Source organism: Indicator indicator, chromosome 19 (assembly GCF_027791375.1).
Source record: "Indicator indicator isolate 239-I01 chromosome 19, UM_Iind_1.1, whole genome shotgun sequence".
Lineage (NCBI taxonomy): Eukaryota > Metazoa > Chordata > Aves > Piciformes > Indicatoridae > Indicator > Indicator indicator.
In genome coordinates this window covers 20493842-20509914 of record NC_072028.1, presented here as the reverse complement: position 1 = coordinate 20509914, position 16073 = coordinate 20493842, and the positions used below count along the sequence as shown (strand labels likewise).

Here is a 16073-nt window from a genome sequence, read left to right as displayed (position 1 = left end):
GAAAGAGTGTCAGAAGATCTTCACAGGAAGGCAAAACAAAACCAAGCTGCATGTGCCACACTGCTGTTCTAAGAATGTTTCTTTCAGACACTGAAAGCAGTGAAGATGCCATAGGGTGACCATCTGCTGCCATGAAATTATGCCCAGTTTTAACCAAACTCACTGCAGAGCAGTGGGCAGAGGGTCTGAGGCTGCTCAGAGGAACAGCACAGGTCTGCAGGCTGACCCCTGTGTCCAGATACATATTTAGTACCACAAAAATCAAAGGCTGCCAGGCCAGGTATCAGCCTTAGGTAGCTGCCTGAGAATTCAGCAGACTTGTTTTAATCCCAAGCATTTATTTCTGGAAATACAAGACAATGCAGCTTTGGTGACTTCACTTTGACACAAATAATCCAGAGAAAAGCAAGGAAAGCAAATCCAAAGATGTATCTGTGCTCAGTTCCTCTACACAAGAGAGAAATTATGTGGAGAATGAGAGCCTGCTGATGGCAACAAACCTGACAGCACAGAATAGGAGACAAACTGTCCAACTCATCCACCAGCACCAGGTTCTTCAGAGGTCGTGGCTGGAAGAAGAAAGTATCTCCTTCCTCAAGAGGCATGGCAGAAGAGAACTCTGGCTCCTCATCATCATCACCCAGGTGAGCTATCTGGTACAGGTAACTTGAGACAGAAAGGAAGAGCAAGAGGATGGTGAGTGCAAAGCTTGTGTAGACTTCTCCAAGGAAGGCTCAGCCAGATAGGCAGAGGGGAGGGGAGGAACCCTGTCCTGTGTCACACAGCTATTAACATCTAGCCTTAGGGATTGTCTTCTAGGAGACCTTGGAGCTGCATTTCAATATCTGAAGAGGACCTACAGGAAGGCTGGGGAGGGACTGTTCAGAAGGGCTTGGAGTGATAGGACGAGGGGCAATGGTTTCAAACTGAGCAGGGCAGATTTAGGTTGGACACCAGGAGGATGAGGGTATGAGGGTAGTGGAACACTGGAAGAGGTTGCCCAGAGAGGTGGTTGAGGGCCCATCCCTGGAGACATTTAAGGTTAAACTTGATGGGGCCCTGAGCAACCTCATTTAGTTGGAGATGTCCCTGCTAACTGCAAGGGGGTTGGACAAGATGAGCTTTGAGGGTCCCTCCCAAAATGCCAAAAAAGCTAAAGGAAATCAGAGGCTGTAACAACAACAAATCCAACACAAAAACCTCACCACAACCTCCCCCCTCCAAAACCTCTCCTTTGTAGCTGTCACTGACAAGACATCCCAGGGTTTCAGCATTTTCTCTCTTCACCCTTGAGCCTTCCAGCTCTTCTGTTAGAGCCAAAGCACCAACTGACAGCTGAGGCCAAGAGCAAGGCCAACAGCTGGAAGTGCTACTCCAGTTTGAATCTGTTTTAGTGGAACACTCTCACCTCACTTTGTACTCTTATTTCCTACAGCATTTTGTGAACCCAAATATCACAAAAGAGAAGTTAAGATGCAGAAAAATGAAAAAAAAAAAAAAAAAAAGAGACAAAAAGCAAAGCAGGAAAGCTGATTTACTTCCTGGTTCAGTAAAGCTCCCATGAATGTGGCTTCCTCAAGAGCTTGGTCTATGCAACACAGTCCAAACTCACCCCAGTTAAACCAGCTGGAGCTCCCTCAGCTGGCCGACTGCAGAGTAAGGGAAAGGTGTAAAATTCCATTCCTGGAATGGTTTGGGTTGGAAGGGATCTCAAAGACCATCCAGTTCCAACCCCCCTGCCATGGGCAGGGTCACCTCACACCAGCCCAGCTTGCTCAAGGCCTCATCCAGCCTGGCCTTGAGCACCTCCAAGGAGGAGGGCATCTACACCCTCCCTGGGCAACCTGGTGCCTCACCACCCTCACTGCCAACAATTTCTTCCTCATCTCCAGTCTCAGTCTCCCCTCTTCCAGCTCAAAGCCATTGTCCTTCATCCTGGCACTCCCAGCCCTTGTGCAAAGTCCCTCCCCAGCTCTCCTGTAGTCCACTTCAGGTACTGGCAGGCTGCTCTACGGTTTCCCTGGAGCCTTCTCTTCTCCAGGCTGAACAGCCCCAACTCTCTCAGCCTATCCCTACAAGAGAGGTTCTCCAGGCCCCTGATTAGCTCTGTGGCCTCCTCTGGACCCTCTCCAGCTGCTCCATGTCCTTCTTATGGTGCTGGGGGCACCAGAACTGGACCCTTTGAACCTCCTGCCATCACTGAAGGTGTGTGAAGTCTTCTGTGAGCCTTTAGAACGTTTTACAACTCCAAACAACAATTGAGAAGGCCCTGAAGTATCCATGTATCAAGGAAAGGACCAAAGCTACTGACAAGAATAGAACCACAGAACAGTTTGGGTTGGAAAGGACCTTTAGAAGGCATCTAGCTCAAGCCCCCTGCAGTCAGCAGGGCCATTTGCAACCACAGCAGGTTACTCAGAGCCCCAAACAACCTGACCTGGAATGGTTCCAGGGATGGGACATCTCCCACTTCTCTGGGCAACCTAGGCCAGGCTCTCCCCACCCTCAGTGTCAAACATTTCTCCCTTCTCTCCACTCTCAATCTCTTTTAGTTGAGGCCATCACTCCTTGGCCTGTCACAAGAGGCCCTGCTCAAAAGCCTGTCCTCAAACCAACCCCATCTACTTTTGAGGGGGCCATAACACACAGAAGTTCAATGGAAACTATCACACTCATTAAAAGAGAATCCATCTGGGTCTAAGATGGATTCTGTATGACCTCAGCTCTTTCAAACCCTACTAGAACCACATGAAATCTTTTTATAGAATCATAGAATTGTCAGGGTTGGAAGGGAGCTCAAGGCTCAGCCAGTTCCAACCCCCCTGCCATGGGCAGGAACACCTCACACCACAGCAGGTTGCTCACAGCCACCTCCAGCCTGGCTGCAAAAACCTCCAGGCATGAGGCTTCCACCACCTCCCTGGACACTGCACTGCAATATCTCATCTGAGTTCAAACAACCAGAGAATTCCCCTAATCCATCATAGTCTAAACCCAATTGTTCTGCTCAAACCACGTGAACAGAGCATTACTGTGCCTATTAAAACAGAGGTTTTATCTTTATACATCCAATAAGTTCAAGGGGCAGTTTGCAGTTTCCCTTTTTAGGGGAAAAAAAGATGCTGATGTAAAATTGTGGGGAGTTTTTTTGTTTGTTTACTCACTGGTTTCCAAACTCAGATGCCACAAAAAGAAACCCTGTCTTCAGCACACACATGGCAGCAGCCACAGGAACAGTGTCAAAGTATTTCAGTCGAATCTCTGTCACCTGAAAGCAGAGGGAGATGTGACCGTGCAGGCAAAGTACCTCAGCTGGACATAGCATTGAACAGTTAGGGTTAGAAAGGACCTTACAGACCATCTAGTCCCAACCCCCCTGCCACAGGCAGGGACATAGCCACCCAGACCAGGTTGCTCAAGGCCTCATCCAACCTGGCTTTGAACAGTTCCAGGCTTGGAGCCACCACCACTTCTCTTGGCAACCTGTTTCAGTATCTCAGCATCCTCAAGGAGAAGAGCTTCCTCCTGATGTCTAATCTAAATTGAACTTCTTCCAGTTTGAAGCTATTACCCTCATCCTTCACTCATACCTTTGTAAAAAGTCCCTTTCAGCCTCTCCCGTAGCCCTCTTCAAATGCTGAAAGGCCACCAGAAGGTCTCCCTGGAGCCTTCTCTTTTTCAGGCTGCACAACCCCAACTCTCACAGCCTGGCCTCACAGCAGAGGGCTTTCAGCCCTCCCAGCATTGCTGTGGCCTCCCTTAACCCCACTCCAACAGGTCCATGTCTGTGCTGAGGACTGCCCCAGCGCTGCAGCAGGAGTCTCAGCAGAGCACAGCAGAGGAGCAGAATCCCCTCCCTGCCCCTGCTGCCCACACTGCTGGGGATCAGCCCAGGACACAGCTGGGGCTGGGCTGGCAGTGCTCAGTGCCACCTCACCTCCAGCTTTGCACCCTTCAGCACCCCTAAGTCCTCCTCTGCAGGACTGCTCTCCACCCCTATCACATCTCTGATTTAACAGCAAAAAAAGCTGCCAAGATATCCTCTCAAAAGACAGGAAGCAGGAGAATGGTCTTAACCACAGCAGCAGTTTGGGGCAGCAGGTTGTTAATCACAAAAGCCAGAGGACTGAACACAGGAGTCAGGCTGCCTGCTGTACTCTGAGACTTTCTGGCTTTGGTAACACTGAGTCAGTGTAAAACAAAAATAAACAGCTGCAGAAATAGCAAGCTGTCTGAAAAAGACAGATGGCATCTGCTGCACTGACCCCCACCATCTGAAAAATTAACTGTCCTGAGCAAAGTTCTACTTACAATAGAGCTGCAGCAGCTCCTGAACAATCAAAACCAATCCTGATCATCCAAGTACCACCCTCCTGGGCTTCCCAGTGCTGACATCCCCAGGTCAAGAGAGACAGGGAACTACTGGAGAGAGTCCAGCAGAGGTACAAAGCTGCTGAGGGGCCTGGAGCACCTCTGTGAGGAGGAAAGGCTGAGAGCCCTGGGGCTGTTGAGCCTGGAGAAGAGCAGCCCCAGAGGGGAGCTGAGCAATGATCAGCAAGAGCTAAACACTGGGGGACAAGAGGCTGGGGGTAGAGTCTGCTCAGTGGTGCCCAGGGACAGGAGAAGGGGCAGTGGGCACAAACTGGAACCCAGGAGGTTCCAACTGAACAGCACAAATTTGTTTGGTGTGAAGATGCTGGAAGCCTGGAGCAGGCTGCCCAGAGAGGTTGTGGAGTCTCCTTCTCTGGAGAGATTCCAACCCCTCCATGCCACTGTGATCCTGGGCAAGCTGCTGTGGGTGCCCTGCTTGAGCAAGGGGTTTGGGCTGGGTGATCTCCAGAGGTCCCTGGAGGGGATTCTGGGACTGTGTAATCTTAAACCACTTAGAAGATACTAAATAGCAATTCCTTGTACCAAATCTGACATGTGTAGATGAAGAAGGAAGTAAGATTCACAATTTCCTCAAAAACTCCAACTGATTCACTGCATCAGAGAGCTTTTCCCTGCAGAACACCAGGACAGGCAGCAGGAAGCCACCTCAAGCCTTTTATTTCAACTCATGGACCAGCTGTACCAAGCTGGCTACCTCAATTTGCAAAAAAAAGATTGACTGCAACATGTAAATACTCAATTAAAAGATTAATAGAGAGCAGCCTGTGATCAAGAGATACTAAATCAAGACTCTCTCTAAAACTCCCTGAAAGAAGGTTGGAGCCAGGTGGGGCTTGGTCTCTTCTCCCTAGCCTCAGGTGACGGAGAAGAAATGGCCTGAAATTGTGACTGGGGAGGGTTAGGTTGGACATTAAGAAAAATGTCTGGATTACAGGAGTGGTCAGGGATTGGCACAGGCTGCCCAGGGAGGTGGTGGAGTCACCATCCCTGGAAGCGTTCAAGAAACCTGTGGCCATGGCACTTGGGGCCATGGTGCTGTTGGGTTGCTGGAATGATCTTCAAGGGCTTTTCCAACCCAAACAATTCTCTCATTCTAAAATTTCACAGAATTAGTTTCTGGAGCAGGGTCACAGACCACACTTTGTATCTTCTGAAGAAAGGACCACCTGGAGAACATCTAAACCATGCCTAAGCGTCCCTGCAGCATGATTCTCACAGGGTTTTGCAAACACTGTGTGATGTCTGGATGAGTCAGCAGCAGCTACAACTGTGAGTATAACAACTGTGTGTGCTACAAACCACATCCAGCTGAGGCCATCCCACAGCTAAAACCACAACATTAAATATTTACCCCTTTAGGGAATCACAGTAATTGACTGAGGTCTTCCCTCAGTGCATCCTTCTGCTGTGTTTCTCCTGATGCTTACCATGTCTTCATCAGTCTCCAGAGTGATTTTGAAGATGTCTCCCTGCTCTGTCTGGGCCAGGAAGAAGAACATGGACTTGGTCTTGTGTGTGGCAGAGCAGACAAAAATCATTCCTCTCTCTGGGTCATCCAAGTCATTCTGTCAGGAAAGAAAGTGGAGATCACTGGTAGGAGGACCTGGGGAGTGCAGATGTGGTTTCACTGACTGAAGTATTTCCATTTCAGAGGTACCTTAAGAGCTGACAGTATGAGAGGAGGCTTTCAACACAAAGCACATCCCCTCTGTTACACCCAGTTACCCTCAGCACACCTCTGCCCCAGAAAGGAAGATGTTTCAAGGACACTGTGCCTAAAGCCATCTCCCTTTCCATCTCTTTTCCTCTCCTCCCCAGACAACTCAAAGCCAACCCGGGAGGCAAGGGCTGCAAACCATCCACACACAGCTGGTTTTGAGCACCTGAACCTTGGCAGATGTTCCAACCACACAATCTGCAAGGCCAAAGGAGGAGGCAGCAGCCTTTAATGTAACAGAGCAGCTGCTGAATTCATCTAGGTCCATCACAGTGACAACTCAACTGAGACAACCTCCACACCAAGAGTGCTGCCACTGTGGTGCCTGATCAGAGCATTTGGAGTATCTCCAGCATCAATCTCAGAGAAGAGACATGAGCTAAGCTCATCACTTCAGGCTATGCCCAGCTCCACCTCCCTATGCAGCCAGGAGGGTAGATGATCACTGAATGCTAGGGGTTGGAAAGGACACTACCAAGGCAGGTTTCACCTAGAGAAGGTCACACAGGAACATGTCCAGGTGGGTTTTCAATGTCTCCAGAGATGGAGACTCCACCACCTCTCTGGGCAGCCTGCTCCAGTGCTCCATCACCCTTACATTAAAGAAGTCCTCTTCATGTTTAAATGCAGCTTCTTATGTTCAACACTTGTAACTCCTTTTTTCCCCCCTCTCGCTTCAACACCTCAGTGATGCCTTTAACCTTGCAAAGTTCACACAAGGATCCATTTAGCACTTAATAAAAAAAAAAAAATAAGACTCTCCAAATTCTCACCCTTCTCCTGGGAATGGGGCATCTGATATCAGGCTGGTCACCAAAGTTCTTGTAAGTGATGTAGTTCTCAGAACAGATCAGCACCCCACTAGGTCCATCAGAACCACCGGGAACTGAAAAACAAAGCAAAACTATTATGGGAAAATCCCTTACCACAGATCTTACTGCCTGATGAACAGCTCTCGTTTTTATTCCAAGCAACAGAGTTTCCATCACCCTTCATATACAAACCTGCTCTTATTAAATGGAGAGACAAAAGCCTGCATCAGTGTGAGAACAGAGCACCTACAAACCACAGCTTCTTGCCTACTTCCAGGTGTGAAGCACCACTCATTACCTGACTCTAAGGTCAATTCATTTATACTAATGGCTCAGACCACCATCAAAACAACTCCTAAAGGAGATTATTCTGTTTCCATGGGGGACAGGAAGTGAGCAGATCCAAGGGAAAATGGCCAGTACCTGTTATAAGGAAGTTGCCATGCTCTTCCAAGGGCTCACTGTACTTCCTCACAACATGATTCAAGCCCAGGTCCAGTTCATAAAAAGTCAAAGTCTGTTGGGTGTTGGCTGCGGCTTCTCCTGTTGGATCATTGTCTGCTTCCTGCAACAGAAGACAGAAAGGTCCTTCAGGAAAGGTGTATTAAAGGAGAAGCAAAAGATGACACATGGGGAAATGGTTCTGAGTAACATTAGAATGAAGTCCAAAAGACAATTTGCTGGAAGATGCACATAAAGGTTCAGAGGAAGAAAAGAGGTATTTTTGGACAGCAAGAATTTGAGAACCACCAAGAAAGAAGCAGCCAACATTCCCCCACCTTCACAGATGAAAAACAGAAGAACAAGAACAAAGCTCAAAAGACAGCAGAGTAATTAAGTTTTTTTCACCTCATAATCCATTTCCAGACAAGCAAACATTGGGTTTTCAAATCCCACATCAACTCCCACCACGTGGTAAACCAAGGTGTTGGCTTTGTGGGCTTCCAGCGGGGAGGAAATGGTGAGGCGAGCAGCAGCATCCCTGTTCAGGATATACACCAGCTTCTGCTTCTCAATGGCACCTGCAAGCAAAGCACAGCACCACCTGAAGATCAAACCTGACCCCACCTGCACTCCAAGGCAGATGGGTAACTCAGGAAGAGGACCAGAGAATCATTCCACCTCGGCATAAGGAGAAAATTCTTTGGTGTGAGGCTGTTGGAGGCCTGGAGCAAGCTGCCCAGAGAGGTTGTGGAGTTTCCTTCTCTGGAGAGTTTCCAAAGCCACCTGGTCAGTGTAGGCAAGCTGCTGTGGGTGACACTGCTTTAGCGTGGCGGGGGGTTGGACTGGATGATCTCTAGATGTCCCCTTCCAGCCTCTACCACACTGGGATTCCATTTAGGTTGAGCCAAACCATTAAGATCATCAAAACCAACAAGTTAAATGCCAGTATTGTTTCTGCTGAAGTTCACCACCAGTATTTAGCTCCATGCCTCAATTAAATTTGAGTGTCTCATTTAAAATGTTTCAGGCCACAAGCCAAATGACAGCTCCAGCTCTTTAAAGCCAAAGATCAACCCCTTGGGTTACCACCATCCTGTTCAGCCAACAACAGCTACAGGCAGATCTACTCACTCATTCCACCCCATGAGTTGACAGACTGCAAGGAAGCAAACAGACAAAGCACAGTCAGATCTTCCACCACTGAAAGCCACTTGGCAAGAAGACCTTTAAGATCATCCAGTCCAACCATTAACCCAGCACTGCCAGGTCACCACTGAACCATGGCCCTCAGCACCACATCTCCACAGCTTTTCAATCCCCCCTCCATGGATGGGCATTCAACAACCTCTTTGGGGAGCCTGTTCCAAGGCTCGACAACCCTTTCTGGGAAGGGATTGTTGCTCATGTCCAACCTAAATCCCCCCTGGTGCAACTTGAGGCCCTTTCCTATTGTCCTACTGCTTGTTCCTTGGGAGAAGAGACCAACCCCCACCTGGCTCCAACCTCCTTTCAGGGAGCTGTAGAGAGCAATGAGGTCTCCCCTCAGCCTCCTTTTCTCCACACTAAACACCCCCAGCTCCCTCAGCTCCTCCCCAGCCCTGTTCTCCAGACTTTTCACCAGCTTCACTGCCCTTCTTTGGACCTGCTCCAGCACCTCGATGTCCTTCTTAGAGTAAGGTGCCTAAAACTAAATACCAGTACCAAGCACAGGGGTACAATCCCTGCCCTACTCCTGCTGGCCACACCACTGCTGATCCAAGCCAGGGCTCTGGTGGCTTTCTTGGCCACCTGGGCACACACTGGTTAAAAGAGACACCACTCAAGCATCCCTCTACCAATGAAGCCTGATCAGAAAGACCTGTCTGTCTCCATGACACATCTCAGAGAAGAGACATGAAGTCATAACATCATTTCAGGCCATGAGAGCTGCCTGATGGTGTTGTACCCAAACAGCTTCAACCCCAACTTTTTCTCCAGAGAGGCTACAATGTAGCCTCTTCCACAATTTCTTTGTCCCAGCTGTTTGTGCAGTCACATCAGCATCAGGAGTTGCATTCTCCACGGCAGGCCTCACAGCTTGACAAATGGCCCCAGAGAACCACAGCATCAACCAGGTTGGAAGAGACCTCCAAGATCATCAAGTCCAACCAATCACCCAACCCTATCTAATCAACTAGATCATGGCACTAAGTGCCTCATCCAGTCCTTAAACACCTCCAGGGATGTTGACCCCAAACACCTCCCTGGGCAATGGGCAATTGCTCTTTTTGTGAAGAACTTTTTTCGAAGATTAAGCCTAAACTTCCCCTTGTACAGCTTGAGACTGTGTCCTCTTGTTCTGTTGCTGGTCACCTGGGAGAAGAGACTAACCCCCACCTGCCTACAACCTCTCTTCAGGCAATTGCAGAGAGCAGTATTTCTCCCCTGAACCTCCTCTTCTCCAGGCTAAACACCCCCAGCTCCCTCAGCCTCTCCTCACAGAGCTGTGCTCCAGACCTCTCCCCAGCTTTGTTGACCTTCTCTGGACACGTTTGAGCATCTCAACATCTCTCTTAAATTGAGGGGCCCAGAACTGGACACAGTACTGAAGGTGTGGCCTAACCAGTGCTGAGTCCAGGGGCAGAGTGACTTCCCTGCTCCTGCTGGCCACACTATTCCTGATACAGGCCAGGATGCCTTTGGCCTTCTTCAATCACAGAATTTATTGAGGCTGGAAAAGGCCTCTGATATCATCAAGTCCAGCCAATGACCTAACACCATGACATCAGATAAACCATGCCAGCAAGTGCCACATCCAATCTTTTCTTAAAGACCTCCAGGGATGGCAACTCCACCACCTCCCTGGGCAGTCCATCCCAGTGCCTTAATCAGCCTTTCCGTGAGGAAGTGCCCTCCTACTATCTAACCTAAACCTCCCCCAGCGCAGCTTCACACTATGCCCTCTTGTCCTGCCACAAGTTCCCCTGGGAGAACCCCTTCCAACCATACCTGGATAAAGCTTGCTCCCAAATCAACATCCACCAAGACAGGAATCCAAAGTGAGGTGAAAGGCAGCCAAGAGAGTGACTTACTGATCATAACAGCACGGCCCTTGGGGTCCACAGCCAAGTACTGGCCCGGAACGATCCTGCGGCATCCGCTCTTGCCGAAGGTTTCCTGATGGATCTTCTCAAAGACGTTCTTGGAGGGCTGGTACTCCAGGATGACGATGCGGCCCGAATCGCTGCCCACCACGATGTAGTCTTTGGTGCCACCCGTCAGCCGGAAGGCCATCAGCGAGCGGATGACTCCAAACACTTCCACCGTCAGCAAGGTGTGGACCTTCCCCGTGTTGGGATCGGGGCGGAGCAGCTCCAGGATCTTGCCCCGGGAGACGACGATTTCTTGTTGCTTGGTTCCTTAAGAAGACAAAGCACGAAGTAAGCGACCACACAGCAGAACATTCAGCTTCAAGGAGCGCTTTGAAGGGAAAGGCTTCGTGACCACAGAGTGCCAAAGACTTCTGTGTTGAGCGTGGAGGAATTCAAAGCGACTTATTAGGTGCCACTATGGTTTGAGCAGCTTATGACAGGCCAAGGAAGCAGACAAAACGTCTTCCTCAAACGGGTGGTCAAGCCCTGCGACAGACTGCCCAGTGGTGGAGTCATAGAATCACAGAATTGTTAGGGCTGGGAGGGAGCTCAAGGCTCAGCCAGCTCCAACCCCCCTGCCATGGGCAGGGACACCTCACACCACAGCAGGTTGCTCACAGCCACCTCCAGCCTGGCTGCAAAAACCTCCAGGCAGGAGGCTTCCACCACCTCCCTGGGTAACCTGTGCCAGTCTCTCACCACCCTCCTGGGGAAGAATTTCTTCCTCACATCCAATCTCTATCTCCCCATTTCTAGTTTTGTTCCATTCCCCCCCAGTCCTATCACTCTCTGATACCCTAAAAAGTCCCTCCCCAGCTTTCTTGTAGGCCCCCTTAAGATACCAGAAGGCCACAATAAGGTCTCTTCAGAGCCTTCTCTTCTCCAGACTGAACAGCCCCAACTCTCTCAGTCTTTCCTCATCCCCATCCCTGGAGGCATTTCAAAGCTATGGAGATGTGGTGCTGAGGGATGTGGTTTAGTGGTGCTGTGTAGATGTGGTGCTGAAGGGCGTGTAGTGGTGACCTGGCAGTGCTGGGTTAATAGTTGGACTTGATGAGCTTAAAAGGTCTCTTCCAACCAAAACCGTTCTACGATTAAATTAAATCTGAAAATAATCAAAACAAGCTTCTTTTGATCTTTTCACCAGTCTCCTTCTCTGGAGAATTTCAAAACCTGCCCAGGTGTATTCTTGTGTGGCCTGTTCTAGGTGAATCTCCTTTAGCAGGGGGATTGAGCTAACTGATCTCCAGAGGGCCCTTCCAGCCCCTACCATTCTATGAAGTTATCATTTGTTCAAGACCAAATGACAACATCACAGAATCACAGAATGTTAGGGGTTGGAAGGGACCTCCAGAGATCATCCATTCCAAGCCCCCTGCCAGAGCAGGAGCACCCAGAGCAGGTCACACAGGAACACAGCCAGGTGGGTTTTGAATATCTCCAGAGGGAGACTCCACAACTCACCTGGGCAGCCTGTTCCAGTGTTCTGTCACCCTCACAGGGAAAAATGTTCCCTCTTGTTTCCATGAAACTTCCTATGCCTCAGCTTCCACCATTGCCCCTTGTGCTGGCATTGGGCATCACCCAGCAGAGCCTGGCTCCAGCCTCTGGGCACTCCCCCTGCACATCTTTATCAACAGCAATGAGGTCACCTTCAGGCTCCCCTGCTCCAAGCTAAAAGGCCCTCAGCTCCCTCAGGCTCTCCTCCTGAGGAAGATGTTCCACTCCCTCTATTATTTCTGTGGCTCTGCATTGGACTCTCTCAAGCAGTTCCCTGAGGTCCTTGTTGACTTGAAGGGCCCAGAACTGGATACAACATTTGAGATACCAGCAGGAAAATAGCACACCAGTGCAGATGAGCTTCAACAACCAAATCAACCAAAGAGGCACCTCTTTTGCCTCTACTACCCAAAACCTCAAGCCCAGAAATGCAAAGGGAAGAGAAGTCACCTGAGAAGTTGCCATGGATAGCGTAGCTTATGCCAGTGGCACGCTGCAGGGTCAGATTGTAGAGAAACATGATGGCAACAGGTTTGCTTCCACCTTATGGTAGCTCCGGAGCCTGCAACAAGTAGAACACATTACGTGTACTTCACAGTCCCAAAGCCTTTCCCGGAGCACAGAGGTTTGCTGTCCTCATCTGTCTGCAGATGTCACTTCAGGTTAGAACATCGACTGTTAAGCAGCAAAAGATATTTTGGATGACGCAAAAAGGCTCCCAGATACGAGCAGGCTGCCAGGGTCAGCTCAGCTCCGGGCTGCCGCACATCTAACCATGACTTTCAGCTGATTGTCTCTACTGATTACGCCTCAGGATTTTAGTTGTTCAGAGACCACACATGATGCTGGAAAGCGTTCTGGAGGTGCCCCGCGTCGTTCCAAATCCCTGCTCCCACCATTCCATTTAGCAAGACCCAAACCACCCACAACCGCCCGGACCGGGCTGCTAAGCTGCTTCCCTTCCCCGGAGCTAACGCAGGCTGCGCACAGGCCGCCGCGCTTGTGCCGCCGCGGCCGCAGGCCAAGCGGACCGGCCCTCAGCAGCTCCAAGACCATCCCAGAACCCGTCGGCTAGCACCGCTCCGCACTCCGGATAGGCTCCCAGGGCTGCAGACTCCGGGAACCGTCCATGGATCAATGCCTGGCCCGATCAGGCCCGCCAGGCCAGGCCCAAGGAGCCGGCGGTCCCTGCTCCCGCCAAAATGGCGGCCCAACCCACGTCCCCCACAAGTTACAAGGCAGCCGCCGGGCGTGTGCGGCGCGATGGGGCCGCCCTTACCGGGTGGATGGAAGCGGATGGAGACAGATGGCGGCGGATGCTGTTCCTGCCTTAGGCGGGCGCGCCTCCGGACCCCTCCGCCATCAGCCCTGCGCCTGCGTGCTGCCCTCCCGCGCCTCCTCGGCGGGGCTTTAGGTAAGGCCCGACGCGCGCGCTCCTAATGTCGGGATGGGCTGCCCTAAGCAGCGCCTGAGTGGTCACGGAGAGATGGCCCCTGCTCCCCATAAGAAGAGCCCCCGAAACCCCCCCACCTCAGCCTATTTCCATCATAGAGCTCCGGGATAGCGGGAGCTGGAGCCTCCCAAGCGATCAGGTAGAATTGAGTGGCTGAGAACGTTCAGGCATCATCGTAGACAGCCCTCACGGGCCTCACGGCGGTATCGGCCGCGTCAGCTGAATTCCAAGATGGCGGCGGCCACGGCATCGGGCTCTAGAGCGCCGGGGGGAGAGGGCAGCAGCTCCTCGGCTGCCTCTGCCCTTTCCATGGAGTGGATTCAATCGCTCACCGACCTGGCGGACCTGGAGGTCGCCTATAGCCGGCTGTGTGAAGAGGAGGTGTGTTGGGAGTTGGGCCCGTGAGGCAGCGGGGCCTCCAGTAGGCGCAAGGAGAGCGAGTGAGTCGCTCTCACGACTTCCCTAGGACGGATCCGTGGCAGAGATATTAAATCCCTGGAAAAGTTGGAGAATTAGGTCCCTATAAAGCTCACGGGGCTCACCACGGCCAAGTGCAAGGTCCTGCACCTGGGTCGGGACAACCGCTTGTATTAATTCAGGCTGGGGATGAAGGGCTGGAGAGCAGCCTTGGGGAGAAGGACTTCGGGGTGCTGGTGGGTGAAAAACTGAGGAGGAGCTGGCACCGAGCGCTGTCAGCCCTGCCCCAGCAGTGTCTTGGGGTTGATCCTCAGCACCGTGGCCAGCAGGAGGAGGAAGAGGGTTTTGTCCCTCTGTTGAGCTCGGCTGAGACCTCTTCCTGCAGTGCTGGAGCAGCTCTGGAGTCCTCAGCACAGACATGGACCTGTTGGAGCGGGGTCAGAGGAGGTCACAGCAATGCTGGGAGGGTTGGAAGCCTTCTGCTGTGAGGCCAGGCTGAGAGAGTTGAGGTTGTTCAGCCTGGAGAAGAAGAGGCTCTAGGGAGACCTTCTGGTGGCCTTTCAGGCCTTAAAAGGGCCTTTAAGAAAGCTGGGGACAGACTTTTGTAGGAGGACCTGTTGTGACAGGACAGGGGGAGATGGTTTGAACTCCAAGAGGGAGATTGAGACCGGAGAGAAGGGAGAAATGTTTGACACTGAGGGTGGTGAGACACTGGCCCAGGTTTGCACTAGCACCCTGCTAGCTGCATACCCTTGGCTTGTCTCTTTGATAAGTTGCTGAGCTGGAGGAGAGCTGAAGTCACAGGAGAATTCCTTTGGTCTTTTCTTTCAGAAAGTTGTGCAGGAAGAGCTGGATGCCCTCCTGGAGCAGCAAAGTACTATAGAGAACAAGATGGTTGCACTGCATCGCATGGGGTTAGTGGACACCCCCCTCCCCCTTCTCCCTGCCTCTGCCTGTTCAGCACCTCCTTCCTTGGTGTGAAAAGTGGTTTCAGCCTTCTGAGGAAAGTAGATTCACCCTCTGAGAGTGTCAGACTTTGAGTCAGTGGGTGGCAGGGAGCAGAAGCTGCATCCTCATCACTGTCCACCTGATTCTTCTTAGCAGCGTTTACAGAGGGAGCTGCTGCCCCCTGGCACAGCCTGACCCAATTTGGTGTGGGCTGAGCAGTTCTTTGAAGGTCTCATCCCAAAGAGGGTCAATTTTCAGCATTAGTGCTTGGGTTAGATTCCATGTGTCAGGCTGTTTACAGGCATGGGCAGGTATTACTGCCTCTTTGTGAGGACCTCATGCAGGTGGTCTGCAAAGTCATCCTGAGAGGGCTCGTGAAGCTTAGAGGACAATTTACAGGTTTCATCTTCCACTTCAGAAGTGAAGAGTCTAGCTAAGACTCAGTGGCTTGTTCCTGCCCTTTCTGGTAGCAAGACAGTGCAGCCTCTTCCAGACCTGGTGCCCCCAGCATAGGAAGGACATCAAACTGCTGCACGGGGTCCAGAGGAGGCCAGAAAGATGATCAGAGGGCTGGAGACAGGCTGGGAGAGTTGGGGAGAGCTGAACAGCCTGCAGAACAGAAGGCTCTAGGGGTTGCTTAGACAGACTTCCAGTACCTAAAGGGGTTCCAGGAGAGCTGGGAAGGGACTTTTGACAAGGACTTGGAGTGCCAGGATGAGGGACAATGACTTTGAGCTGGGAGAGGGGAGATTGATGCTGGAGATGAGGAAGAAATTGTTGTCAGTGAGGGTGAGGAGACACTGGCACAGGTTGCCCAGGGAGCTTGTGGATGCTCCCTCCCTGGAGGTGTTCAAGGGCAGGCTGGATGAGGCCTTGAGCAAGCTGGGCTGGTGGGAGGTGTCCCTGCCCTTGGCAGGGGGCTTGGAAGTGGATGATCTTGCAGGCCCCTTCCAACCCAACCCATTCTGTGTCTCTGTGAACACAACCTGTGACTCTGAGTCATGAAACCAGCCAGCTTGCTGCTGCCAGGAGCAGCTGGGCTTGGAGGAAGAACCACCCTCCCTCTCAGCTGTTTGCATCTGATGGTGGGTTTGGTTGTGTTCCCAGCCCTAACCTGCAGCTGATCGAGGGGGATGCCCAGCAGCTGGCAGGGATGATCACCTTCACCTGTAACCTGGCCGAGAACGTCAGCAGCAAAGTCCGACAGCTGGACCTGGCCAAGGTAACCTGCACCAGGGGGCTCCCCCTTGTCACCACCA

General features: G+C 51.5%; 1 protein-coding gene and 2 non-coding genes across 3 annotated transcripts in view; all 3 read right to left on the bottom strand.

Annotated features, from left to right (window-relative positions):
* SF3B3 (splicing factor 3b subunit 3) overlaps positions 1–13315 on the bottom strand; it is a 48272-nt gene extending 34957 nt beyond the window's left edge. Inside the window, exons 1-9 of the mRNA XM_054389877.1 lie at positions 13276–13315; positions 12447–12558; positions 10437–10763; positions 7771–7943; positions 7345–7486; positions 6883–6995; positions 5820–5957; positions 3165–3268; positions 501–666 (exon numbers count right to left, since the gene is read on the bottom strand). Of these exons, the coding sequence (XP_054245852.1) occupies positions 501–666; positions 3165–3268; positions 5820–5957; positions 6883–6995; positions 7345–7486; positions 7771–7943; positions 10437–10763; positions 12447–12516 (1233 nt within the window). The 5' untranslated portion in view covers positions 12517–12558; positions 13276–13315. The remainder of the gene's footprint in view (positions 1–500; positions 667–3164; positions 3269–5819; positions 5958–6882; positions 6996–7344; positions 7487–7770; positions 7944–10436; positions 10764–12446; positions 12559–13275) is intronic.
* On the bottom strand, positions 6431–6510 carry LOC128973568 (small nucleolar RNA SNORD111). Its single transcript, XR_008489292.1, has one exon. It is a non-coding gene; the product is annotated as a small nucleolar RNA SNORD111 (small nucleolar RNA).
* LOC128973567 (small nucleolar RNA SNORD111) lies at positions 9206–9285 on the bottom strand. Its single transcript, XR_008489291.1, has one exon. It is a non-coding gene; the product is annotated as a small nucleolar RNA SNORD111 (small nucleolar RNA).
* Positions 13316–16073: the final 2758 nt, after the last annotated feature.